Source organism: Eumetopias jubatus, unplaced genomic scaffold (assembly GCF_037043125.1).
Source record: "Eumetopias jubatus isolate StellerSeaLion01/CBP00866 unplaced genomic scaffold, mEumJub1_p1.0 scaffold_1, whole genome shotgun sequence".
In the NCBI taxonomy this organism is placed as follows: Eukaryota; Metazoa; Chordata; class Mammalia; order Carnivora; family Otariidae; genus Eumetopias; species Eumetopias jubatus.
In genome coordinates, this window is record NW_028274807.1 from 82515221 (window position 1) to 82542981 (window position 27761).

General features: G+C 38.8%; 1 protein-coding gene across 3 annotated transcripts in view; it reads left to right on the forward strand.

The window, feature by feature from the left end:
- Nucleotides 1-27761, forward strand: part of MCCC1 (methylcrotonyl-CoA carboxylase subunit 1) — a 60554-nt gene that overhangs the window by 29038 nt on the left and 3755 nt on the right. For all 3 annotated transcript variants that reach the window (XM_028101074.2, XM_028101070.2, XM_028101072.2), the window contains 7 exons: nt 5522-5649; nt 8807-8990; nt 11313-11422; nt 15605-15821; nt 17586-17672; nt 24138-24187; nt 27110-27247. In XM_028101074.2, coding sequence (XP_027956875.1) covers nt 5522-5649; nt 8807-8990; nt 11313-11422; nt 15605-15821; nt 17586-17672; nt 24138-24187; nt 27110-27247 — 914 coding nt within the window. The remainder of the gene's footprint in view (nt 1-5521; nt 5650-8806; nt 8991-11312; nt 11423-15604; nt 15822-17585; nt 17673-24137; nt 24188-27109; nt 27248-27761) is intronic.

The window sequence follows — 27761 nt, forward strand, 5'->3', positions numbered from 1 at the left end:
ACTGTAGCTTTATAGTAAATCTTGAACTCAGTGTCAGTCCTTCAACTTTGTCATTCTCCTTCAATATTGAATTGGCTATCCTGGGTCTTTTGCCTTTCCCTATAAAACGCTAGAATCAGTTTTTTGATGTCCACAAAATAACTTGCTGGAGTTTTAATTGTGTTGTTTCTATACAACAAGTTGGGAGAACTGACATCTTGACAATGTTGAGTCTTCCTTCCATGAACCTGGAATATCTTCCCATTTTGTTCTGCCTTGACTTCTTTCATCAGAGTTTTGTAATTTTCTCATATAGATCTTATATATATTTTGTTAGATTTATACCTATTTCATTTGGGGGGTGCTTGTGTAGATGGTATTGTGTTTTTATTTCAAATTCTACTTGTTCATCATTGGTATATAGGAAAACAATTGACTTTCGTATATTAACCTTGTATCCTGCAAGCTTGTCATGATCACTTTGTAGTTCTAGAAGTTTTTCAGTTCTTTTGGATTTTTCTACATAGACAAGTCATCTGTGATGAGACAGTTTTATTTCTTCCTTCTCTGTATACCTTGTTTTTTTTTTTTTTTAAGATTTTATTTATTTATTTGATAGAGAGGGCGAGAGAACACAAGCAGGGGGAACAGTAGAGGGAGAGGGAGAAGCAGGTTCCCCGCCAAGCAGGGAGCCCGATGTGGGGCTCGTTCCCAGGACCCTGGGATCTTGACCTGAGCCGAAGGCAGATGCTTAACCATCTGAGCCACCCAGGCGCCCCTCAATCTGTATACCTTGTATTTCCTTTTCTTACCTCATAGCATTACTGGGACTTTCAGTATGATGTTGAAAGGAGTGGTGAGAATGGACATCCTTCCCTTATTTCTTTTCTTAGTAGGAAATCTTCTAGTTTCTCACCATTAAATATAATATTAGCTGTGGGTTCTCGTAAATCTTTTATCAAATTAGGAAGTTCCTCTCCATTAGTAGTTTGTTAAGAGTTTTTATTATAATTAGATATTGGATTTCATTCAGTGCTTTTTCTGCATCTATTGATGCAGTCATATGATTCTTCTTTAGCTTGTTGATGTGATGGATTACATTAATTGATTTTCAAATGTTGGACCAGCCTTGCATACCTGGGATAAATCCCATTTGGTCATGATATATACTTACTTTTATACATTATTGGATTTGATTTGCTAATATTTTGTTGAGGACCATTGCTTCCATGTTCATAAGAGATACTGATTTGTAGTTTTTTTTGTAATAGCTTTCTCTCGTTTTCGTATTAAGGTAATGCTGGTCTCCTAAAATGAGTTAGGAAGTGTTCTGTTTTCTATGTTCTGGAAGAGATTATAGAAAATTGGTATAAATTCTACCTTCAGTGTTTGGTAGAACTCACCAGTAAACCAATCTGGGTCTATTTTGGAGGTTTTGGAGGTTATTAATGATTATTTCAACTTCTTTGGTAGATACAGGCCTATTCATATTGTTTCAGAGTGATTTTTTCTTGTGTGACTTTTGGCAGATTGTGTCTTTCAAGGAATTGGTCAGTTTCATCTAGGTTATCAAATTTATGGGCATAGAGTTGTTCATAATATATTTTTAATATCCTATTAACCGTAAAACCTATAGTAATTTCTCTTCTTTCATTTCTGATATTAATAATTTGTCTCTCCTCTCTTTTTTTTTTCCTTAAACAACTTGGCTAGAAGCTTATGTATGTTATTGATCTTTTCGAAGAACTGACTTCTGGTTTTATTGGTCTTCTCTATAGATTTTCTGTTTTCAATTTCATAGATTTCTACTCTATTATTTCTTTTCTCTTGCTTGCTTTGGAATTAACTTGCTGTTCTTTTTCTAGGTTCCTAAAATGGAAGCTTAATTTTAGATCTTTCTTCTCTTCAAATATATGGATTCAGTGGTATAAATTTCCCTCTAAGCACTGCTTTCAGTGCATCTCACAAATTTTGAAAAGTTGCATTTCTGTTTTCATTTAGTTTAAAATATTTTTAAAATTCACTTGGGATTTCTTCTTTGACCCATGTGTTACTTGGTACTGTGTTATTTAGTCTGCAAGTATTTGGGGATTTTTTTCCCAGCTATCTTTCTATTACTGATTTCTAGTTCAATTGATTTTTAATTTAATTGTGGTCTTGAGAGCAAACATTGTATATCTATTCTTTTAAATTTGTTAAGGTTTTTTTCTGTGACCCTGAATGTGGTCTGTCTTGGTGAATGTTCCATCTAAGTTTGAAAATATGTAATCTGCTATTGTTGGATAAAGTAGTGTATGGACATCGATTATGTCCCATTTATTGATCGTGCTATTGAGTTCAACTATGTCCTTACTTTTCTGTCTGCTAGATTTGTCCATTTCTGATAGAGGGGTGTTAAAATCTCCAGCTGTATTAGTGGATTCATCTATTTGCAGTTCTCAGTTTTTACTCTCAGTTTTTATCCCATGTATTAATACTCTCTTCTTAGGTGCATACATGTTAAGGTTGTTGTGTCTTTTTGGATTATTGATCTATATGGCATTTTTTTTTCTCTCTAAAGAACTTCTTTTAACATTTCTTGCAAGATAGATCCACTGCCAATAAATTTTCTCAATTTTTGTTTATTTGAAACAGTCCCTATTTCTCCTTCATTTGGAAGGATAACTCCACAAGGTAACAGAATACCAAGTTGATGATTTTTTCCCACTCAAGACCTTAAATAGCACTCCACTCTTCTTGCTTGCATGGTTTCTGAAGAGAATCATATGTAATTCTTATCTTTTCTCCTTTATAGGTAAGGTGTTTCCCCTCCGCCCCAGATTCTTTCAGGATTCATTCATTCATTCATTCATTTTTATTTTCTGTACTTTGAAAATGTTATGCCTAGGTATAGGGGTTTTTTGGCATTTATCCTGCTTGGTGTTCTCTGACCTTCCAGAGGTGTGGTTCAATGTCTCAACATTAATTTGAGAAAATTCTTATTATTGCTTCAATAATGTTTCTGGTCCTTTCTTTTTTATTCTTTTGGTATTCCCATTATGTATCTGTTACACCTTGTCTAGTTGTCCACAGTTCTTGGATATTCTGTTTTGGTTTTTTTAGTCTTCTTTGTCTTTGCTTTTAGTTTTGGAAGTTTCTGTTTTCATATCCTCAAGCTCAGAGATTGTTTCCTTAGCTGTGTCCAGTCTATCGGTGAGCCCACCAAAGGCATTCTTCATTTCTATTACAGTGTTTTAATTTCTAGTATTTCTTTTTGATTCCTTGAATTTCCATGTTTCTTATGTTATCCATGTGGGTTCTTGCATGTGTCTACTTTTTCCATTAAAGCTGTTAGTGTACTAATCAAAATGTTTTTAAGTTCTTTGCGGATGCCTGGGTGGCTCAGTCGGTTAAGCATCTGCTTCTGGCTCAGGTCATGATCCCAGCGTCCTGGGATCGAGTCCCGCATTGGGCTCCTTGCTCAACGGGGAGCCTGCTTCTCCCTCTGCCTCTCTCCCCTGCTTGTGCTGTCTCTCTCTCTGACAAATAAATTTTAAAAATCTTTAAAAAAAAAAAGTTCTTGGTCTGATTATTACAATATTTCTGTCATATCTGAATCAGGTTCTGATGCTTCTTCAGTTTCTTTAAACTGTTTTTTGCCTCTTAGTGTGCCTTGTGATTTATTTCTTGATAGCCAGACCTGAAGTACCAGGTAAAAAGAACTGTGGTGAACTGGTCTTTAGTCATGTGGTGATTAGGTGTTGGGGAGGGGAGGTGTTCTATAGTCCTAGGATTACGTCTTAAGTTTTTTGGTGAGCTTGTGCCCTGAATTTCACCAGTGCGTCTCAGTTTGTTTTTTTCCTGATTTGTTTTGATTTATTCATTTGTGGGGGACAGGATGGCTGGAGATGTGTATTTCCCTTCCTTCGGTTCTGTTAATTAGGCTCTGATGAAACCCCCATAGTTTAGGCTCTAGTAAAATAGTTCTCTTATGGACAAATCTTGGTCAGAACAGAACTCTGGCGTACTTCAAATGATTCCTTTTCCCCTTCCACTGCTAGAGGGTCAAGGGGATTTTTCTCCAGTATCCACTGTGAGGACCTGATAGAGCTTTTGGAGGTAAAACACAAAAGTATGGGGGACTGTCCTTGGGGATTGTGACTCTCAGAGTCATCCACACTGAGTGTCCAGCAACTTGTCAGTTACAGCAGGTTTTTCCTCCTCTGGTACTTATTCCTTAGAAGTTTTGTTCATGGGTTTCTGTTCCAGTAAGTTGTGAATCTCTGTATTTGCCTGTCTCTCTGATTTGGGGGGCAGCAGTTTGCCCTGTGACTTCATATCTCTGATGGATCTGAGAAAAATTGTTGATTTTTCAGTTTATTTGGCTTTTTACTCTTATCAGGTTAGAATGGTGACTTCTTAGCTTCTTATGGATCAGAAACTGGAAGTCTTCACTAAATTTGTACAAGGCGCTAATGGGTTATGACTCCCAGTTTGAGAAACAGTCTTAAAGTATATGGAACTACTTTCAGCTAAGTGAAAAAAACTCAAACACAAAACACTATGTAGTATATGATTTCATTTATATGACATTCTAGAAAAAACTATGGTTGCCTGGGGCCGGTGACCTGGGGCAGGGACTGACTGCAAAGGGGAACAAGGGAATGAACATTTTGGATGATGGAAATGTTTTGCATTTTCATGGTGGTGGTGGTGGTTCTATGACTGTATTCAGTTGCAAGTGAAACTCAACACACTTCCCTACACTTAAAATGGATAAATTTTATTATATTAAATTATACCTTAATAAAGTTGGAAAAGATGTAGCTTTAGTTGCTAAACAATCTTCCAATGGATCACCAGCTAAAGGACTTTTAAAGGAAACCTCCAAAGCCCACAATCAGGAGAAAAAAATGTTACTATATTTATTCTACTGGGCTAGAGGGAGATGGGATGTCACAGTGTGAGGTTCCAGGGATCTTGGTGCCCTGAAGCCATAACACATGGTCCAGCCGTGTTCTCGTTGCTGCAACGGTTGAGACTACTCACAACTTGGGCTTACCCTTTGCTGAAAACCCCAAACATACTTTTCTGTTGCTAGATTTCATGTGGCTCCCTATTTTTTAGTAAGAATCATTTGCTGCTGCAATATGTGAGATATTTTCTTCAGGAAATGCAAAATGTTTACCATTGAATGACGGCAGCATTAAAAGTTGATGTGATTTGTTTCTCTCTCTGGCTTTGGGAGACAAACCATAAGAGACTGTTAACTATAGGAAACTGAGGGTGGCTGGAGGGGAGATGTGGGTGGATGGGGTAACTGGGGGATGGGCATTAAGGAGGGCATGTGATGGAATGGAGCACTAGGTGTTATATGCCACTTGATGAATCACTGAACTCGACCTCTGAAACTAATACTACACTATGTGTTATTTAATTGAATTTAAATAAAATAAAATTAAAAAAATATATTAATAAGAAGTTGATGTGATACATCATAGAAGATTTTGATTTCTACTGACCGTATGCTATTGAAGTGTGACTGTTGTATTTTATCTTTTAGGAACCGTGGAGTTTATTATGGACTCAAAGCACAATTTCTACTTCATGGAAATGAATACAAGGCTGCAAGTGGAACATCCTGTTACTGAGATGATCACAGGAACTGACTTGGTGGAGTGGCAGCTTAGGGTGGGAGTATTTTTTCTGTTAAAGATCAGTCTTGACAATAGGTTACCTGCTAGCCTCCTAAAAGAAGGTGTCACTTTGGACAAGGGTTCAATTCTTGGTGGTTGTCATGAGGACAGGAAAATGGGAAGTTAAAGATGATATTTCATTTGTTGCTGTGACATTATTGTCACTTTATGGACTCCGATTTCTAACCTGTCACTTACCATCATTTCTCTTCAGCATGGGGTAGCCTAAGGCAAGGGGCAAGTGAGATGCTGCCACTGAGGCTTTCTTCTGACCACATTATCTCAACACCAAAGCCTCATGCTCTACCTGAGGCCACATTATTCCAGGCTAGGCCATCATTTGATTTTAGAGGCAGGACAGATGCTAGCCCCGGTGAAATGAGCTAAGGAAGGGCTGGGAATGAAGAGCCAAGGTAATGGTCTACCAATAGAGTGAGCCACATGCAAGTGCTGACTTGCACACTGCTGTTGCCTGTGGTAGGATAAGTGTAACCCATTCAGAATAAGTGTTTAGAAATTTTTATAGCATTTTTGACATTGCTATGATACGTCTACTATATGTTACAAAAGTATAAGTCTATAATTGTTCCTTTTTTATAAATAGTTTGAGAAACGCTGGCCTGAACTAGAGTTCCACAAAGCATATTCCTTCAAATAAGAATAATACCTTAGTCTGTTTTACTCTCATTATTGAAAACAGTTGATTTTATTGCCTTTTTTAATATGAAAAAAATGTTTAAGTACTATAAATACTTTTGACCTCTGTAGGATTCTTGGTTCTTTATATATTCTGAATCTAAAATTTTTTTGTGTGTTGTGATGCTAAAGTCTTGATTATTTTGATAATTTTGTCTTTTCAGAATGTCGATGGACAATAATATCATGTTCCTTTTGCTGGTTCCTTGGGGATGATTGGTGGTTTTAGTTGAGCCATAAGATTCTTTGGGGGCCTTTATAGCCTTGGGAGCTAATGAAAACCAGGCACATCAGGCTAGTAGGTGTTAGTAAGTAATGGGAAAATTGTAGCGAATTTAGAAAGTTTTAGAAAGAGTGCTTCTGTTTCCGGAATTCAAGGAACTAATTGAGAGAGTCCAGAATTTTTTTTTTTTTTTAAAGGCGGTGGGGGGGCAGAGGGAGAGGGAGAAAGAGATTCCGCACTGAGTGCAGAGCCTGACGTGGGGCTCAGTCTCATGACCCGGAGATTTCAACTTGAGCCGAAACCAAGAGTGAGATGCTTAACTGACTATGCCACCCCAGCGCCCCAGGAGCCAGAATTTTGAAATCATGATGGATAAAAGGTTTCTAGGGAAGGGAAGAGAAAGCTTTTGGGCATAAGGGGAACCAGTAGACTTTTATTTCTGCACCTCAAGAAATTGCAAGAGCTTTGAAGGCCCTTTAAAAAGAGAAATAGGCTTTTCTTATCTGGCGCGGGAGGGGGTGGCATTCTTGAACTGATGGATTCCACTGGACCTCATTTACAGTGTTCAAGGCACTTTGGAGTCTTGCTTCCAGGCAGAGGTAAAACCAGGGGCCTCACCATTTGGTGAATTCAAGCTCCAGGATCAGCCTCTGGAGTCAAAGGCTCCCTAGAATGAGGCTGCAATGTTGTCAGCATCTAGGCTGCAGATGCAGGTGGGTAGCCATGTCCAGGGGAAACTGGGGAGAAGATCCAAGGTCCAGGAGTTCCAAAGATTCAATGTCTAAGCCTGAGAGAACTCACATGGCACAGATTTCCAAGGATCCAGAGGCACGGTTGGGGCCTGTCTCTTCTGAGCTCAGATAGAAGCCAACCTGAGAGGAAAATAGGCAAAGATAAGCCAGGTTGAAATGGGGCTATATAGTCAGAAGTAAGATCACATCATGAAATATGGACACATGGTCCTTCTTGTTTATATCAAGACAAATAGGATTCTTTATTAAAACATTAAAGTGTTTCATTATAAAGGATAAGAATGAAATGACAATAGCTAACACTTGTGTAGTGCTTACTATATGCACTTTTCTCTGTAGCATCAAGAGGTTAAGAAACATGCCCAGAACAGAGGAAATAGAGAGACAGAATTTGAACCCAGGCAATAGGGCTGCAGAGTCTGTGGTTCAAAACACCATGTCATAAAGGCATTCAGTGTCGTTCATTTTCCTTTCATTCTTAACTGCTGTGCCTCCTGATTTTTCTTATCTACAGATTTAGAGAGATGAAACCTTTGCCTCTGTTTCATGCTTACTTCCTTAGTTGCAAGTAGTGCTAAATTACTTAGTTTCTTCCCCTGTATCTTTTGCTTTCTCAGTTTGTTTTTTTCTCATCTTGGAGGATAATTTAAGGAGAGAGAGAGAGAGAGAGAGAGAGTGACAGCATGTCCTCCAATAGCCTTTTCCAAATTATACTAGTTGAAGAAAGAGAGTTGTTGTATTGGTACATAACAGTCAGTGTGATTGTAGTAGTGGTAGACAATGATGGTCATCCTGCTTATAATCTGGTATCACGCAATATGGGTTAACATAACAAAATTGAAAAACCATCATGTTCCCCTTTCTGTTTTGCTTTATCACTCACTCGGTGATGAAGATGACAAAGATGGGGGCGCCTGGCTGGCTCAGTGGGTAGAGTGTATGACTCTTGATCTCAGGGTGGTGAGTTTGAGCCCCACATTGGGTGTAGAGATTACTTAAATAAATAAACTTTAAAAAAAAAAGGTTAACAAAGATGACAAATGCCACACTTTAGCCATAGCTGTGAGTGTAGTCCTAAACACAAACTAATAATTAGCTATAAAAAGAAGATTGGTTTGGTAACTGAGCACTGATGTTTTAAATGAAAATGGATTATCTTGCCAAGAAGAACTTTAATTGTATTACATTGAAAAAACAGTGATTTTTATATTTATAATTTAGTCATCAGTTCACCTGCTTTCTCTACTTTAAAGACTCTAGAAATCCATTGTACTTAATACATTATTTCCAAGCTGCATCTGTTTTTTAACCTATTTTTGTTTTTGCCTCAAACTCGGGGAGGTGAGGAAAATAATAGTTTTTATTTGGCTTCGTTATAAAGCCTGAATGCACGTTTTCCATGGAAAAAGGCAAGACCATCAACTTCCCAAGTCTCGTAGGTGCTGTAAGGGGGATTTTCATAGAAGCACATCTTTCACCAGATTGCAGCAGGAGAGAAGATTCCTTTGAGCCAGGAAGAAATAACTCTGCAGGGCCATTCCTTTGAAGCTAGAATATATGCAGAAGATCCTGACAATAACTTCATGCCCGGGGCTGGGCCATTAGTGCATCTCTCCACTCCTCAGGCAGACCTTTGCACTAGGATCGAAACTGGAGTGAGACAAGGTAAAGTGAATTCAATGAAAAGTCTCGGTCTTGTGGAATTTTCGGTGCATTACTATTTCTGGACAGCATCTTTTCCCTGTGTCTTATGGAAATGTTTAGTATGTTTTAGAATAAAGGACTTAATTGGTTTCTCATTAATCTTTATTTTTCTTTCTGGAATAGTTATTTACAAAAAAAATAGCTAGTATTTTTACACAATACGCCCTTTGTTGAAATGTAGCAGTACTTGTTCAAACCTAAATAACAAACATTTTGCGTGTACTGTTTCATATTTCTACTCTGCCTAGTTCTAAAAGTGATTTAAGGCACTGATCCCCGCTATGCCCAATGCCCTCTGCCTTCAAGGGACTTAGAGTCAAGCTGGAGAATTAATATATAAACTCAGTGCAAGCGAAACAACAATAAAAGAAAGAGAAATAAAACAATAACAGCACAAGAGCTGTCATAGCGTGTGATTACCAGCAATGGTCATAACAGTTATTTAGCATGTACTGTGTACTGTATACACTGTTCCAGGTGACTTTTTTTTATATGGGCTGAACTACCCTGTGAGTAGGTGTTATTATCACCCCCATTTTCCAGATGAGGACTCCAGGGCACAGAGAAGTTAAGTGACTTGCCCAAGGTCACCCTTGGAGCCAAGATTCAGACCCAGTCTCTCTGGCTCCAGAGTCCATGCTCTGAGCTCCTGCCACCTTGACTTTAGCTGCCAGAGAAGTTATCCGGGTGGTGAATGTTGAAAAGCAGTTCTCAGGATTAGAGGTTATGTTAGGCCAATACAGCCCGGACACATTTTGAAGAGGAAGTGTGGAGTGGATTTGAGTAGGCAGATTGAACAGCACGCAGAACAGTAAAGAAAGGAGAGCTTAACTCCAGGTGTGGTGGAGGAACTGTAAGAAAACATGTGGCCGGAGAAAAGGGGTCAGGATGGTGAATAGTTGGAGGTGCAGCTAGAGGTACAGGTTGAAAGCAGATCACATAGTGTCTTGAAAGCCAAAATGAGGAATCAGGACCTCTTGAGGACAAAGTGGAAGAATTTTGAGAACTCTGACTAAACCACAGCAAGATTTAGTAGTCAGTGCCTTTTTTTAACTTAATAGCAGAACACTTTAGAGAGAAAAGAGAACACTCGCAACGGAAAAGAAAAAATCTGCAGGGCAAGCAAAACTTGCAGTGTAATTTAATAAAGGTGCTCAAAGGATAACAGAGGTGTAATTCCGCGAAGGACTCCCAGATTGACATCTCGGCACTGAGAGCATCATCTACTCCAAGAATCTTCCGCAACCCTCCTCTTCTGCGTTCCCCGAGCCCCTTGTGTACTCCTCAGGCACTTTCCTTATACTGTTTTACAGTAACCTTTTACTCCTTGTCTAGTTTTCCCACTATATTTGTAAGTTTCTTCCATGTTATATTTGCAGCACCTTGCTCAGGCCTGGGCCTAGAAGTGTTCAGTATGTGTTGGTGAGTGATGGGGTGGATAGGTGGGTGGGTGATGGGTAAGAGAGTGTAATCTAACCCCTTGATTTTATAGATGAAGACCCTGGGGTTCAGAGGGGCCAAGTGACCTGCCAAAAATCACACAAAGGTCCTAGAACAGTATTCTTTATAACATACCACATCCTTTTGACTTGAACCATTTTTAACCTTGAACCATGAGATGTGCACGGTTCAGTTTTTTGTTTTTTTTTTTTTTTAAAGTATTCCAGCCAGCAGCTTGGGTGGCATAGGCTGGCTTACAGCTGGGTCTTCATGTGCCTGGCCCTGAACTTACGGGACTGTGTGGTTCAGATTCTTGTTCTTTAAGACTCTGTCGTAGCAATGATAGCTACTGTTTGTTTATTGGTTCTGCCAGGTATGGCATTTGGCCTTTTATTGTCAATCCTCCCAAGAACCCTACAGGATAGTAGGATTGTTATCCATATTTTTCTGATGAGGAAACTGAGGGATGGAGGGAAGGGAATGCTAAGGGCAGAAGTGATTGTGACAGGAGAGGGTAGAGGCAGTTTGAAGACTTACAAAATGCAAAGGGAAAAGAAGGTTTAGAAGAAGGTAGGATGGAGAAAGCCAGCCTGTGTGTTATTGGATAACTGTTTTCGGGCCTGGTGCCCTTGGATGGCCATACTCTCCTCAGACTGGTGGTAAGTTTTTAAACCCCTTCAAGCCTCAGCTCCTCATGAATAAAACAGTGGTAATGATATCTGTCATGCAAGAGCTCCTGAAGATCAAGTGTGAAATGAGCATAAAGCCCCAGCAGAATGTCTTGCATGTCATATTTTATGACTTTGAATTTTGACTGTGATTACTGTGATTTTTCAATTTCAGGAGATGAGGTTTCAGTGCATTATGACCCCATGATTGCAAAGCTGGTTGTATGGGCTGCAGATCGCCAGGCGGCCTTGACGAAACTGAGGTACAGCCTTCGTCAGTACAATGTGAGTGCCCTGGGGCCATGTTGGGGACCCTGACGATCTGTGTATCTCCACAGCCAAGTATGTCCGTCATGATTGGTCAGCCTTTGTCCTTGTCGGCTTATTTCCACCAGTTACCCAGATGTCAGGAACAAACTGATTTCACATTCCCATGGGTCAGAATAGAGTTTAATGACTTTCTGATTGAGCTAGAAAAGAAAAATTGCAGGGCTAAAACTGTTAACGTCAGTGTTATACTTCAGTGAAATCTGATATTAAATTCATATTCATCCTGTTAGATAAGGCCAGCTACACAAGTGTGGCGTACAGTCTGGTTTTATTTTCCCCAAAGGAAAATAATTATGTTCAGTTTTATCCATTTGACGGAGTTTGTTGCTTTTTTGTAGCACATTGATTTCCTTGGTGCAGTAAGCCCCAAACCATACTGATGTAGCATCATAGAAGGATTTATTAACCCATGACATCCAAAGTGTTATATGTCATTAATTTGACCAAACTTCTCATCTCTGTGGCTCCAACCACACAGGGCTCCCCTTGCCATTCCTTAGACACACCCAGCATGGACCCATGTGTTCCTATTCTCTCTTCCAGAATGTTCTTTCCCCACATGATCGCAAGACTCCCTCCTCACCATCCTCAGCTCCTGCTCATTCAGAATCCTTCCCAGGCCTTCTCCATTTTTTTTTTTAAGATTTTATTTATTTATTGAGAGAGAGCGCGCGAGAAAGAAGGCATGCGCATGCGCATATAAGGTGGGGGAAGAGCAGAGAGAGAGAGAGAGAGAGAGAGAGGGAGAGAAAGAATCTCCAGCAGACTCGCGTTGAGCACAGAGCCCCAACGCAGGGCTCAATCCTACAACCCTGAGATCATGACCTGAGCTGAAACCAAGAATCAGACATTTAACCGACTGAGCCACCCAGGTGCCCATCCATTTTTTTAAAAATTGAAACATAGTTGATATATAATGTTATATTAGTTTCAGGTGTACAACAGAGTGAGTCAGTTCTATACCTTACACAGGACTCACCACAGTAAGTGTAGCTACCATCTGCCCCCAAAGTTATTACAGTATTATTGACTATATTCCATATGCTGTAGTTTTCATCGCTGTGACTTACTTACGGCTGGAAATTGGTACCTCTTGATCCCATTCATCTATTTAACTTATCCCCTCATCGCCTTCCCTGCTGGCAACCATCAGTTCTCTGTTTATGAGTCTGTTTCTGTTGTGTGTTTGCTTTGTGTTTTAGATTGCACATGTAAGTGAAATCATACAATATTTGTCTTTGACTTATTTCACTTAGTATAATAACCCTCTAGGTCCATCCATGTTGTTACAAATGGCAAGATTTCGTTCTTTATTATGTCTGAGTAGTATTCTGTTATGTGTATACACCACATCTTCTTTATCCTTCATCTATAGATGGACTGGGGCTGCTTCCATATCTTAACTATTGTAAATCATGTTGCAATAAACATAGGGGTGCATTATCTTTCCTAATTCATGTTTTTGTTTCATTTGGGCAAATAGCCGGCAAATGGAATTACTGGATCATATGATATTTCTGTTTTTAATTTTGGGGGACCTTCCATACTATTTTCCACAGTGGCTGCACCCATTTACCTTCCTACCAATAGGGCACAAGGGTTCCCTTTTCTCCATGTCCTTACCAACAGTTGTTATTTGTGTCTTTTTGATGCTAGCCAGTCTGACCGGTATGAGGTGCTATCTCATTGTGGTTTTGATTTGCATTTCCCTGATGATGAGTGATCGTGAGCATCTTTTCATGTGTCTCTTAGCCATTTGTATGTCTTTTTTGGAGGAAAAAAAATGTTCAGGTCCTCTGCCCACTTTTTAATTGGATTATTAGGTTTTTTGGTGTTGAGTTGTAGGAGTTCTTTATATATTTTGGATATTAGCCCCTTATCAGGACACATAATTTGCATCTATCTTCTCCAGTTCTTCTTCCTTTTTTTTTTTTTTAAAGATTTTATTTATGTATTTGACAGAGAGAGACATTTTGTTGATGGTTTCCTTCCCTGTGCAAAAGCTTTTTAGTTTGGTGTAGTCCCAGTAGTTTATTTTTCCTTTTGTTTCCCTTGCCTGAGGAGACATATCCATAAATATGTTGCTAAAGCTGATATCCCGAGAGATTACTGCCTATGTTTTATTTTAGGAGTTTTACTGTTTCAGGTCTCACATTTAGATCTGTAATCCATTTTGAGTTTATTTTTTGTGTATGGTGTGAGAAAGTGGTCCAGTTTCATTCTTTTGCATGTAGCTGTCCTGTTTTCCCAACACCAGTTATTGAAAAGATGGTCCTTTCCCACTGTATATTCTCGCCTCCTTTGTCATAGATTAATTGACCATGTAAGCATGGGTTTATTTCTCGGTTGTCAGTTCTGTTCCATTGATCTTTGTGTCTATTTTTGTGCCAGTACCATAATGTTTTTATTACTACAGCTTTGTAGTGTAGCTTGAAACCAGGTCACCCCATTTAAAATAAGGCCCTTTGCTCTTCTCTGTCCCCTTAACCAGCCTTATTTTTCTTCATATGGCCTGACATCATATTAGATATTTGTTTATAGATATTGTCTGTTATCTGTCTCTAGAATGTAAGCTCTCTGAGGTTTCGTTCCTCATCGTGTCCCCAGTACCTGGATCAGGACCTGGCACCTAACGGTGCTCAGTAAATGTCTATTAAATGAATGATTGGATGAATGAATGAATGAACCCAAGGCTCAGATAGCTGGTTTTACCCTTGATCCCATTTATTGGGCGTATGTGGGTTCATTTCATACCTTTTCATTTTTACATCGGTGTGTAAAGTTTGGGTTTTAGTGTCGGAAGGAAGTTCCTTTGAGGTCATTTAATCCTGTCTCCTCCTCAGTGTAGCAATCCTAACCTCAGTTTGCAGTCTTCCTATTTTGTGGGCATATTCTGAGTGGCAAGTCCTTCAATATCTTGCAAATAAATCTCATTTAAGTTTCTTAACATTTATCACTTTCCTAGCCTGAGTCAATTAAATATATCCATGTGACCTACCCTAACATCATTTCCTATTTCCTCTTTATCATAGAGTAAAATGTAGTTTGCTACATTTTAAAAAATGTATCATAAAATAGTTTTAAGTGTTAAGTCCAGATAGATAGTGATGGTGAAGTGGGTTGTTTTGTTTTGTTTTGTTTTTCCTACAAGTTGTCCTAATGCTGCCATGTGGTACTTTAGTAGGTTTTTTATTTTCCTTGAGAGTTGTCCATTGTGGAAAATACTTCGTACAAAGAGCAGATGCCATAGAAATGATTTTCTCTTTTTTTTTAATTTTTTTTAACACATAATGTATTACTTGTTTCAGGGGTAGAGGACTGTGATTCATCAGTCTTACACAATTCTTAGCGCTCACCATAGCACATACCCTCCCCAATGTCCATCGCTCAGCCACCCCATCCCTCCCACCCCCCTCCACTCCAGCTACCTTCAGTTTGTTTCCTGAAATTAAGAGTCTCTTATGGTTTGTCTCCCTATCTGGTTTCATCTTGTTTCATTTTTCCCTCCCTTCCCATATGATCCTCTTGTCTTGTTTCTCAAATTCCTCATATCAGTGAGATCATATGATGCTTGTCTTTCTCTGATTGACTTATTTTGCTTAGCATAATACCCTCTAGTTCCATCCACGTCTTTGCAAATGGCAAGATTTCAATTTTTTGATGGCTGCATAATATATATATACACATATATATATACACACAATGGAATATATATATAATATATATATTAGTATATATATAATAAATTTATATACATACACACACACACACACACCCCCCACATCTTCTTTATCCATTCATCTGTTGATGGACATCTAAGCTCTTTCCATAGTTTGGCTATTGTGGACATTGCTGCTATAAACATTGGGGTGCAGGTGCCTCTTCGGATCACTACACTTGTATCTTTGGGGTAAATGCCCAGTAGTGCAATTCCTGGGTCATAGGATAGCTCTACTTTCAACTTTTTGAGGAATCTCCATACTGTTTTCCAGAGTGGCTGCACCAGCTTGCATTCCCACCAACAGTGTAGGAGGGTTCCCCTTTCTCCGCATCCTCGCCAACATCTGTCGAGAAATGATTTTCTGAATCTGTTGTTTTCCCCACTCATTGGGGACGTGGGCTTTATTCTCTTCCCAGATTGTCGGACTGCATACCAACATTGACTTCCTTCTCAGCCTGTCTGGCCATCCAGAGTTTGAGGCTGGGAACGTGCACACAGATTTCATCACTCAACACCACAAGGAACTGTTTCCCAGTAGGAAGGCCACAGCCAAGGAGTTTTTATGCCAGGCAGCTTTGGGTCTCATCCTCAAGGAGAAAGCCATGTCTGATGTTTTCAACATTCAGTCACAAGGTATGGAATGCTTTTCTCTTTGCTCTGCTTGTTAAGAGTCTATGAATAAGCATTGGAGGTGCTTTTCTTTCTTTATGCCACTCTTGTGTCCCTTTTCTTCTCTCAGCGATTGATGCTGTCCTTTGCTAATGTGGTTTTTAGTGTGAAGTAGAGTAGATTCACATTTCACGGATGTGCCCATACACACTTTTTAACCCATTAAATAAAACTTAACTAATTGCCTAACAGTGTTGAGATGGGTCTTTTTTCAACCAAACACTAGTTCTTCCTACACCCTGCGCTGACTCCTTCCAAAGCTTTTTTAATTCACCGCTCCTCAAGGGCCTACGTTGTTGTATTTTCTGTACCTGTGGCAACTTCCTGGGTCCTAGGGACTAAAGACAGAGCACTGGAGACTCTCAGGTTCTCTTGGGTTACCTGAGATTTATCCTTGCATTATTTCCTCCTTTCTTTTCCATTCTGTGATCAAATTTCTGATGAACTAGAGACCTAGGTACTTCCTCGAATCAGAGAATCTGAGCACAGGAAGGACCAAGGCAGAGATTCGTCCCGGTTGGCACACGCACACATCTCTGCTTCAATACCCCCTCTAAGCTGTTGCTCAACCTCTTCTTAACACCTGAGGAAATTCGTAACGAGAACTCATTCACCTGTTATGGTTTCAGTCAGTTCTTCCTTTAAAAGTTCTTCCCTCTAAATTGAGCAAAATCTGAGCTCTTCCCAAACTTGCTCCAGAATATTTACTGCAGGCTAACTCTGACCTTTGGAGCAAACAGGGAAAAAAAAAATTAATCCATTTATCTCTTCATTATTTTTAGGATTATTATATTATAGGGTTTTATTATTAGGATCTTTAATTTCTAGATTCATTCAAGAAAGTTATATTGAAAGCTTAAAATATATAACTACCGCTTTAGGAGATGTGTGCTCTATTCTCATTTTGTCCTTTTACACTAAATGAAATGCATCTAAATATGCCCGCACTGTATTCCTAAGCCTGAACATAGCATTGTTAGAATTGAGTATCCTCTTTTTTTTTAAAGACTTTATTTATTTATTTGAAAGAGAGTGAGAGAGAGAGAGCACGGGGCGGCGGGGGGAGGGACAAAGGGAGAGGGAGAAGCAGACTCCCCACTGAGCAGGGAGCCTGACCCGGGGCTCCATCCCGGGTCTTTAGGATCATGACCTGAGCCAAAGGCAGACGCTCAACAGACTGAGCCACCCAGGCACCCCAGAATCGAGTGTCCTCTTACTCTCCTTCCTTTTTACAATTTATAACCGGCACACATAGGAGCTTCAGAAGAAATTGCTTCAGTTCAGCGATGCTGTAACTCCTGGATGTTGTCCAACAGAGGATGAGCACACAAGCCTGTGGGCGGGACGAGTGATGCAGAAAGAGGCGAGGCGAGAGAAGAGTAGTGAGTGGTGGAGATTTTGGTGACCCAGAATGCATTTGCCCAAGAAGGGGAAGACCACTGTGCCACTTGACCCCCGGAGGAAGAGTGTTGAGGCTGCAAACACTTTCATTTTTCAGAGAAGCTGGAATTTTTCATATGCCATTTCCTGAGATATAAATGAAAGTATTAATATGAAAGTATAAATTTAAAGTAATAGGAACAAAGAAGACACATTTGAGCTGCCAGCGTAGGGCGGGTGTTTTACGTTTTCTTTTGTAAGGTATGAAGTCAGGCCTGATGTTTGTAAATTTGTTGCTGAATTTTAATTTTTTAATTAAATTTAATTTAATTTTAACTTTTTTTCTAGACCAGTACTCACCGTTTGCATCCAGCAGTGGAAGAAGACTGAATATCTCTTACACGAGAAACATAACTCTGAGGGATGGCAAAAACAGTAAGTAACAAAGTAACATTTTATGAAGAAGAGGAGTGTGCTTCATGGAAATATATCGCGTTCGCCTGGAAGGAAAGGACCCACCCTAGTCATGGGGTTACATTTTTTAAGCTCCCCAGCATAACCATCGGTAGGAATACCAGCATTGATTGGCTCGGGTGGTGCAATTAGTGGTATTTTTCTTTTTCCTTTTCCTATATTTTGTAAATATTTGAAAAATATGTCATTAAATATACTAGCAAAATGACGAAAATGAAATATGCCAAGATGTTAGGTGACCATTGGGTAGTGGGATTTGAGGTGATTTGTACCCCCCCTGCACGCACGCGTGCGCGCACACACACACACACACACCCCACTTCTTTGTACTTTCTTTCCCTTGCAGTTTTCCTTCAGCAAGAATGTACTACTTTTAAACAAGAAAAACAATATCCAAAACTACTCTGGGGAGGAGGATTACCCGCCGTTCAGGCAGTGTTTCAGGTCGAAGTGGGTTATTGAGGAGCCATGATTTATTAAGTGCCCAATCACATGTAAACTTTTGTCTTCACCAAAATAGGGGCACCTGGGTGGCTCAGTCGGTGAAATGTCAGCCTTCAGCTCAGGTCATGAGTCATGACCCTGGGCTCAAGCCCAGTGCCCACTGGGCTTCCTGCTCAACAGGGAGTCTGCTTCTCCCTCTCCCTCTGCCCCTCCCCACCACTCGTGCTCTCTCTCTCTGTCTCTCACTCAAATAAATAAATAAAATCTTAAAAACATTTTATCTTCACTGTAATTGAATGAGGGGGAGTCCCTGCCATACCTATGTACAGCTGATGAAACTGAGGCAGAGAAGGTGAAGTAACTTACTGAAGGTTAGTGACATTGATATCCAGCCTTTCTGACCTTGACTCCTGTGCTATTTTTACTTTTCCAGTGGAAAATAGATGTTTGGCTGCAAACTAATTTGAGTAGGTTGAGGGTGGGACTGATTTATTGTAATTGAAGCCAGGAGAGGCTGACATCGAAAATTTTAAATTTTTTATAAACTTGTGACTGGAACAATGTACCAGAGGGATCAGAATCCCTTGATAGCAGTATCCCTTCTGCTGCAGGACACTTTGCATGGGAAGCCAGATGGGTGCAGAGTCAGAGCTGGGGGGCTGCATAACCTTGAACATGAGGTGTCATTGAACTGTGAAAGCTCCATTATAAAAACATGCCTACCAGGTAGAACAGAATCTTCCTGCTAGCTTATGGTAGTACCCTCCTCCCCAGACAGAGTAAGATCTTTATCTAAACTCTGTGTAGACATCTGTTCAGTTTTTAGCAAATTCCTTTTTCACAGAAGTTGATTGGGTTACAACTCTTGAGATTTTTTTTTTATCCTGAACCTGGATGGTCTTTACCTTCAATGTATTGAGTACCTGGAAAAAAATGTTTGCAAACATCCCTTATAGAGTCGCATTCTGCAAATGGTTAACCTATTCATTTTATGCTAGCGTGGTTATTCATTTCATTCTTAAAAAACAGCCCCTCCAAAATCAGGGATTATCTTACTCTAGACCCCTATATACTGAATAGAAGTCTCAGTAGTAGTAAAGTTTCAGTGGCCTCTTCAGCCTAAATTAAACAGAAAAATTGCATGTGTGATTGAGATTCAGATGAGCCAACTGTGTCATTTGGTATGGATCTTCACCAAGGCACTTAGCAGTGTTTTGAACTACACTGCATTTCTTGGAAATTTTTTAAATTTTTAATTAAAAAATGAATACATTATTGAAAACCAGCATGATTGCTCTTCACTACATTCTTTTGGTAGTCTTTTTCAACAATAACCCAGCTTTCAGAAATGTTCTGGTGGGTCTCTGATAAATGCTAACTAACAGTAGCCATGATTGAATAAGTGAGTACACCAAACAGGAAGTCTTAAGGGCCCAGAAGCATTTGTGAATTTAAAGTAGAACCAACTCTTAATGAATGATCTCAGTGAGAATGATCAAGTATTCTAAATATTTAAGGCTTGAGAAATTCCTACTTTGTTGCTAGTGGCCATGCTTCACAAAACCCTGCCCTACTCTCAATAATAAGAATAAGAATAATAGCTAAGATTTATTGAGTTGTTTTGTATATGTCAGATCTTAAGTGCTTTCCATGGATTATTTAATTACCATTTTCAGAATAGGCCAATGAAATTGGTGTTATTATTAGTGTTAACTTCATAAATGGGGAACCAAAGCTTAGATTAATAATTTTCTTAAAGTCATTCCAAAAGTAATTGGTGGAGCCAGAATTCGAACCCACATTCCAGGGTATATGCGCTTACCTAACACTGCACCATGGTACACTTACATACCTTATTAAATATATGAGGATGGGGCGCCTGGCTGGTTTAGTTGGTTGAGCATGCAACTTGATCTCAGGGTCAGGAGTTCAAGCCCCCTGTTGGGCATAGAGCTTACTTAAAATTAATTAATTTAAAAAAAATAGAGAAATAAGAGGATATTTAACGTTCTCTTGTGGAGATCTAGAGATAACTAGGGGAGGGAGGAACAAGTTCAGTTACCCTGTAACGTATGAAAGAATTTATTCCTTTGGTGCAATTGTAAATGGGATTGTTTTCTTTATTTACCTTTCTGCTATTTCATTATTAGTGATAGAAACACAACAGATTTTTGTGTATTGATTTTCATATCCTGCAACTTTGCTGAATTCATTTATTAGATCTAAGAGTTTTTTGGTAGTCTTTAGGATTTTCTATGTATAGTATCATATTATCTGCAAATAATGAAAGTTTTACTTCTTTATCAATTGAATGCCTTTTATTTATTTGTTTTCTTGTCTGATTGCTGTGGCTAGGACTTCCAGTACTATGTTGAATAAAAGTGGTGAGAGTGGACATCCTTGTCTTGTTCCTGACCTTAGTGGGAAAGCTCTCAGCTTTTTATCATTGAGTATGATGTTAGCTGTGGGTTATCGATAGATGAATGGATAAAGAAGACATGGCATATATACACAATGGAATATTACTCAGCCTTAAGAAAGAATGAAATCTTGCCATTTGTGACAACATAGATGGACCTAGACAATATTATGCTAAGTGAAATAAGCCAGAGAAAGACAAATATCATATGATTTCACTTATATGTGGAATCTAAAAAATGAAACAAGTGAATAAACAACAAAGAGAGAAACAGACTCAGAGAGAACGAACTAGTGGTTGCTGAAGGAGTTGAGGGCAGCGGATGAAATGGTGAAGGGGGCTAAGAGGTACAAACTTCCAGTTATAAAACAAGTCACATGAATGAAAAGTACAGCATAGGGAATATAGTCGATAATATAATACACTTATGGTAAGCATTTAAAAATGTATATAATTGTTGAATTCACTATGTTGTATACCTGAAACTAATTTAATATTATATATCAACAATAATTCAAATTTTTAAGAAATTTTTTAAAAAAGAATTTAGAATTTTCCTGGCAATGTGTTTACTATGATTCTGTTGACTTTCATGTCAGCTGAATACTTTTCATATTTCATAAATCGAAAAAAAACCCTAATCTGGTATAATTGAATGCATTTTCTCCTCAGAAGGGTTAAAAGATATTGGCAAGATATAGGTTGAAGAAGGTTCATTTACTAATATGTTCATTTTAAAGTTTTCAAAAAAATAGATGTTCTGAGTAATGTGAAGAGGAAAAAAAGATGTCTTTGTCCCTACTTTCCTCTCTTAAGGAATTTACCATATAGCAAAGGAGAAGTGGGTATGTTGGGAAGATAGGTGGTGTGGTGGTTAATAATGCAAACCATGGGGGTACATGGGGGGCACAGTCGTTTTGGTGTCCATGACTCTTGGTTTGGGCTGAGGCCCCAAGGCCCCTGAGGGTCATGGGATCGAGTCCCGTGTTGGGCTCCACACTCAGTGCGGAGTCTACTTGGGACTCTCTCTCTCCCTCTCCCTCTGCTCCTCCCCACTGTGCTCTCTCTGTCTGTCTCTGTCTCCCTCTCTAATATAAATAAATAACTCTTTAAAAAACTAAAACTAAAAATAATGTAGACCCTGGAGTTAGGCTGTTATGGGTTTGATTCTGGTTCCTCTGTTGTCTGTGACCCTTCGGGAAGACATACACTCTCTCTAAGCATCAAGTGTCCTCCAGCCATGAATGGGAATGATAGTGATAATTACTTCCTTGGGTTACTGTGGAATTAAATGAGACGATACACAGAAAGCTTGTTGTGCAGCATATACCAAGCAGTCCAGTACACATTAGCTGTCATCATCATCATTATTACTCAACTACCCCTTGCTACTATTGAAAGACAAAGTGGATATATATGTCACATGTTAATAAAAAAAGGTGGAAAAAGAAATAAAATTTTAAGGTGGTTGCAAAACAATATGTATAAGAATATACTATTTTTATAAAAAAATGTAAGTTTGTGCATTCTGAAAGGACACATGTTAAAGAGTTTAACAGTAGTTACACTGGGCAATAGAGAGGACTTTCCCTTTTTACTTTATATATTTCAGTATTTGATTTTTGTGAACTGTTTTATTTTTGCACTTTTTTTAAAAACAGCTGATAAAGAGGGGTGCCTGGGTGGCTCAGTTGGTTAAGTGACTGCCTTCGGCTCAGGTCATGATCCTGGAGTCCCGGGATCAAGTCCCACATCGGGCTCCCTGCTCAGCGGGGAGTCTGCTTCTCCCTCTGACCCTCTTCCCTCTTGTGCTGTCTGTCTCTCATTCTCTCTCTCTCAAATAAATAAATAAAATCTTTAAAAAAAAACAAATAAAACAGCTGATAAAGAGAAAAATCATTCTATTATAAAACTGGATGAGGAAAGAATCATAATGGTGTTTTATATGCAGATGTCTATCTAAATGTTCAGAGGAGAGGAAATTCATTCCAGCTAGACAGACTTTTCCCAGGGACCATGAATGGGTATGATGTGAACACAGGGCGAGGTTTCAGTTTGGTGGGGCTGGGGACTGACAACATAGTGAAGGAGGAGCATGAGCAAAGAGGCACAGTAGGGGGAAGACTGGAGGCACATATGGAGAACATTGATTTGCCCATTTTCCCATTTGGTTGTCATATAGGCTATGTAGAAGAATGGTGGGAAATAAGACTGAGAGTTTAGGGCCTTCAGTACCAGGTCTGGTATTTTGAATATGGTGGAGACATGCTAGGAAGCATCAGCTGGCAGGGCTGAGAAGGAAGCAGGACGTCCCAAGAAGACCTCAGAGTTACCCAGGCCTGTGGCCTTCCCCCTGAGTCAGGGTCGAGCGATGGGCATGAGAGGAAGAAATGAATAGGACAGATAGGGAAGAACTTGGGAGCTTTGTAGTCGACTATCGCATGTGGAAAGCGAAGGAGAAGGTATGGATGACAGGTTTTCAACCTGCAGGACAAGGAAAATAGTAGTGCCAGTCATGGACCTCCCAGGGCGGGAAAGAATGCAGGCAGAGTGGGTAGATGATTTATTGGACCCACCACGTTCACTTTAAGGTGCCGATAGAGCATCCAGCTGGGAGTGACTAATCAGTTCTGGAGAAGGAAGGTCAGGGCTGGAAATAGATTTGAGCTGGCAGCATCAAAATGGTAGTTAAAGTATCAGGAGTCTATGAAATGACTTTGGTCTGCATTCTTTATACCTCAAAACTTTTGATTTCCATCTTCTAGGAAGGTCTTTTTTTTGCCCCCATCTCCTAGGAAAGCCTTTAACCAATTCTGTGTTCACATGATACTATGAAATATATTGTATATTTGTATGGTCTGTTACAGTTTACAAAGCACTTTCACATTTATTAAGTCATTGTAACATTCTCATACCCATTTAATGGGTCAGAATGGACCAGGAAATCAGGACTCTGAGATTTGAAATGACTTAGTCAGGATCACAGAGGTGATCATGCGACAGATGGCAGATTTGGGTCTTAAACCAGAATTTCTCTCTCCCAATTCATTGCATTTCCTACTTTAACATTGCAACTTTTCTTGTTGAAGGAAAAATATCTAAAATAGCCTACAAACATTAAAAGAGCTAAAACTCCATTTTTAAAAAAATTTTAATTCCAGTGTAGTTAACATACAGTGTTTATTAGTTTCAGGTGTACAATATAGTGATTCAGCAATTCTATACATTACTCAGTGCTTATCAAGATAAGTGTACTCTTAATCCCCATCACCTGTTTTACCCATTTCCCACCCCCCACCCCCACCCCCCGCCGACGGTAACCACCAGTTTATTCTCTATAGTTAAGGGACTGCTAAAACTCCATTTAAAAAAAAAAGAAAAAGAAAACTTTGAAATTCACCTTTTTTGGAACCTGCCTATAGATTTTTTTTTTTTAATCTTTATTGTCAGGTAGTTAAAAGATGTTGATATCTTTTAGGTTGAAAGAGATTTGTAGAATGTCAGTTACTGAATAAATGAATGCCTTCTAATTTTTCTTCAATTTTCCCCCCTTTTCCATAAAGATGTAGCCATAGCTGTAACATATAACCATGCTGGGTCGTATAGCATGCGGGTAAGTCTAACTGGTTTTGTTCCACAGTTTAAAGCTAAATCTGATCTCTCTCATACCAAGGAGGGTCTTTTTTTCACACTCTGGTTTCTCCTAAGCCGGTGACCAGTATGACTATAGTTAGAGGCTGTCATGTGCTTTTATTTCAGACCGATTTGGGGAAATTACCCCCTCTACAGTTCTGATTGTCTTCTCAATTTGTCTGTGGTACCCTTAAGAATGAAAACTTGGTAAAAGAAAAAAAATAGTAATAATAGCTTTGAATCAGACGCCTGACAAGTCTCTAAAGTATGTGCATGTATTTACATCTAAAGCAGCCGTTCTCAAACTCTTTGGTCTCAAAATCCATGTACACCTTTAAAAATTATTAAGACTCCCCGAAGAGCTCTTGTTTGTGTTAATTACATGTATTAATATTTACCATTTAGGAAGTTAGACCGAGCATACTTTTATTTCATACTGTTCTTTTTAATGTATATTTTAAAAATTATATGTAAAATTTACCATATTGAACATTTTGGAGTTAAAGACATTAAATATATTCACATTTGTTTTACAAGCATCACCACCACCCATCTCCTCTTTTCTCCTCTTGCAAAATTGACATTCTGTACCCATTAAACAATACACTCCACTTGCCCCTTTCCACCTGCCCCGCTCCCAGCCTCTGGCAGCCACCATCCTACTTTTTTCTGTGTCTATGAATTTGACCACTTTAAGTACCTCAGATAAATGAAATCATTCAACATTTGTCCTTTGTGATTGGCTATTTCACTTAGCATGTCTGTAAGGTTCTTCTACTTTGTAGCATGTGTCCAAGATTCCTTCCTTTTTGAAGTGGAATGATATTCCATTGCCTCTATATACCACACTTTGTTTATTCATTCATCTCTTGATGGAGACTTGGGTTGCTTCCACCTTTTGCCTATTGTGGATAATGCTGCTCTGTACATGGGGGAAAAATACCTCTTTGAGACCCTGTTTTCAATCCTTTTGGGCATATACCCATAAATAGAATTGCTGGATCATATTTTTAATTTTTTGAGGAACTACCATACTGTTTTCCACAGTGGCTGCACCATTTTACGTTCCTACCATCAGTGGACAAGGGTTCCCTTTTCTCTGCATCCTCGCCCACATTGATTTTCTGTTTCTTTTTTCTTTTTTATAATAGCCATCCTAATGGGTATGAAGTGTTATCTCACTGTGGTTTTGATTTGCATTTCCATAATGAATAATGTTGTTGAGCATCTTTTCATATGCTAATTGGCCATTTGTATATCTTCTTTGGAGAAATGTCTATTCAAGTCCTTTGCCTCTTTTTTTAAATCAGGTTGTTTTTTTGTTGTTGTTCTTGTTGAGTTGTAGGATAAACTGAGAAAATTTAAAACCTAAGATTTACACAAGCACATGTTCCATTAGCTGTCAGGGTGGCATTATTACATGTCCTGCAGTCTCTAGAAAATCCTACTGTATATTCATGAGAGAATGAGGGTTAAAAAAAGGCAAGTAACATTAGTATTATTATGAAGTAGTTTGACTTTGTGGACCCTGAAAAGGGTCTTGGGGACCCCAAGGTCATACTTTGAGAATCTCTAGTGAAAATGTTCATAATAGTCCTCAATTGAAAAGTCCATTACACTGGCAAAATGAAATGCTGAAAGGAATTAAAAAACATAAACAACAATGTGAGAACTCAACCAAATTCATAAATAGTAAGGTACAAATTCAGAGAGCAGAACAAATCATTTTAAATATGAGCCAAGAGACTTTAAGTCCTACAAAAAGAATTGATTGAGGATATGCTGTGTATCTGCCAATGCCATGAGATACCATTTTGTTTCACTGAGATTCAGAAAAACTGGAAAGTACCTATTTTAGTATAGGAGAGTGGTAATTCATATCAGTACCTCTGGTTTGGGGACCCCTTTCTTATTCCCTTGGTAAAGTCAACTACAGATTTGTTCTAATCTGCTCTTTGAACTACATTCACAAATTTAGAATGCGCTTGTGTAAACCTTTAAACAAAACTGTTCCCGATCTAACCTTTTTGTCCTGAGAATTTCACAAACATTCAAACGGCTGTTTTAGTAGGTTACAGAGCCCAGTAAATGTCATATTTAACTTAGGATAGGTGAGAACCAGTGTATAAATACTGCAGTGTAACCTGGTTTACCTTAGCCTCTATAATATATTTGAAAAGAATAGCCACAGGACTTTGACAGTAATCTCGTGGGAATTGAAATGAAAAATAGAGAAGATTTAAATGGATTTCCTGTGTGTAGAGGAATTTTTTTTCTTGAGTATAGTATATGTGAGAAAATATTTTTTTAAACAGAAAAGTTTCATGTCCCTTTGTCAGCTTCCTTGAAAGATCAAGTGTGAAATCTGTTCTTTGGCATTCTCTCTTACAGTTAGAAAACTGTGGCCAGTCTCCAGCTAATTCATCTTCTTAAACTCAAAACTGAAACCCATAAATTTTACCTACATGTTGGGGAGATAAAAGATATACCATCTAATTGTGTGGTTCTGGCTTTTTTCTTTACTGACATTGGCATAGTAAAACCAAATTTGACTTCAGGTACTCAGAAATGAATACTAACATGTAATAGAGTCAACTGAATTTTAATAATCTTGCTTAATTTGTATTTCTATTTCATGTTTTTATTGTTATTCTTAAATGAACATTTATCTGTAGCATTATGGTGCTATAGATAAGTTATCTGTTTTTTTAATTATCTTGTGCTGTTTCTATCTAGAGAACTTTGTTTATGAATCTTAGGGGAAAGTTCATACATGGCTTTTTAAAAAAATATTTCACCTATTTCCTTTTGAAACTATTAATAGTAAAGAATTCTGATTTTATGAATTCTGTGGGGTTGTTTGTTTATTTTAAGGATCTTATTTTTCTGTTTTTATTTTCAGATTGAAGATAAAACTTTCCAAGTCCTTGGTGATCTTTGTACTGAGGGAGACTGCACTTACCTGAAATGTTCTGTTAATGGAGTTGCTAGTAAAACTAAGCTAATTATCGTGGAAAACACTATTTACTTATTTTCCATGGTAATGTCTCTTTTTTTATAATAACACTGTTGAGGTTTGGGAGAACATTGCTTGACCAGAGGCATCCCACTGAAACATTAGAAAGACCCTGCTTCCTTCCATCACTGCTGTGACCTTTCCTCTGTGTCCCCCTCTCCACTCTGTTTCTTTGCCACATTCCTGCCTTCCCTAGTTCTTTTGTTCACAGAGCTCCTCACTGATAGATACATATTCATTTTCTTCCTTTAATTCTGAAACACGTCCTTACACCCTTCTTGTCAGAAGGTATCTCACTGCCCAGTGCGCAGTATTTTCTCAGGGATTTGGTGCCTGAATACTTTCCCAACCCCATCCTCCTGGCACTTGGAATTCTGGGGATTTGGGAGGAGGTGACCACTGAGGGAAGAGTCTGTGGAGCCGATATTCCTTGTGGGGAAGGTGGGCAGTAGGAAGGTAGTGGGGGGTTAATGGTGGTGTCTTAGCAGTCAAAGGATGGTTGATGATTGAGGCAGGCGTGGCATAGATTTGGGTAGGA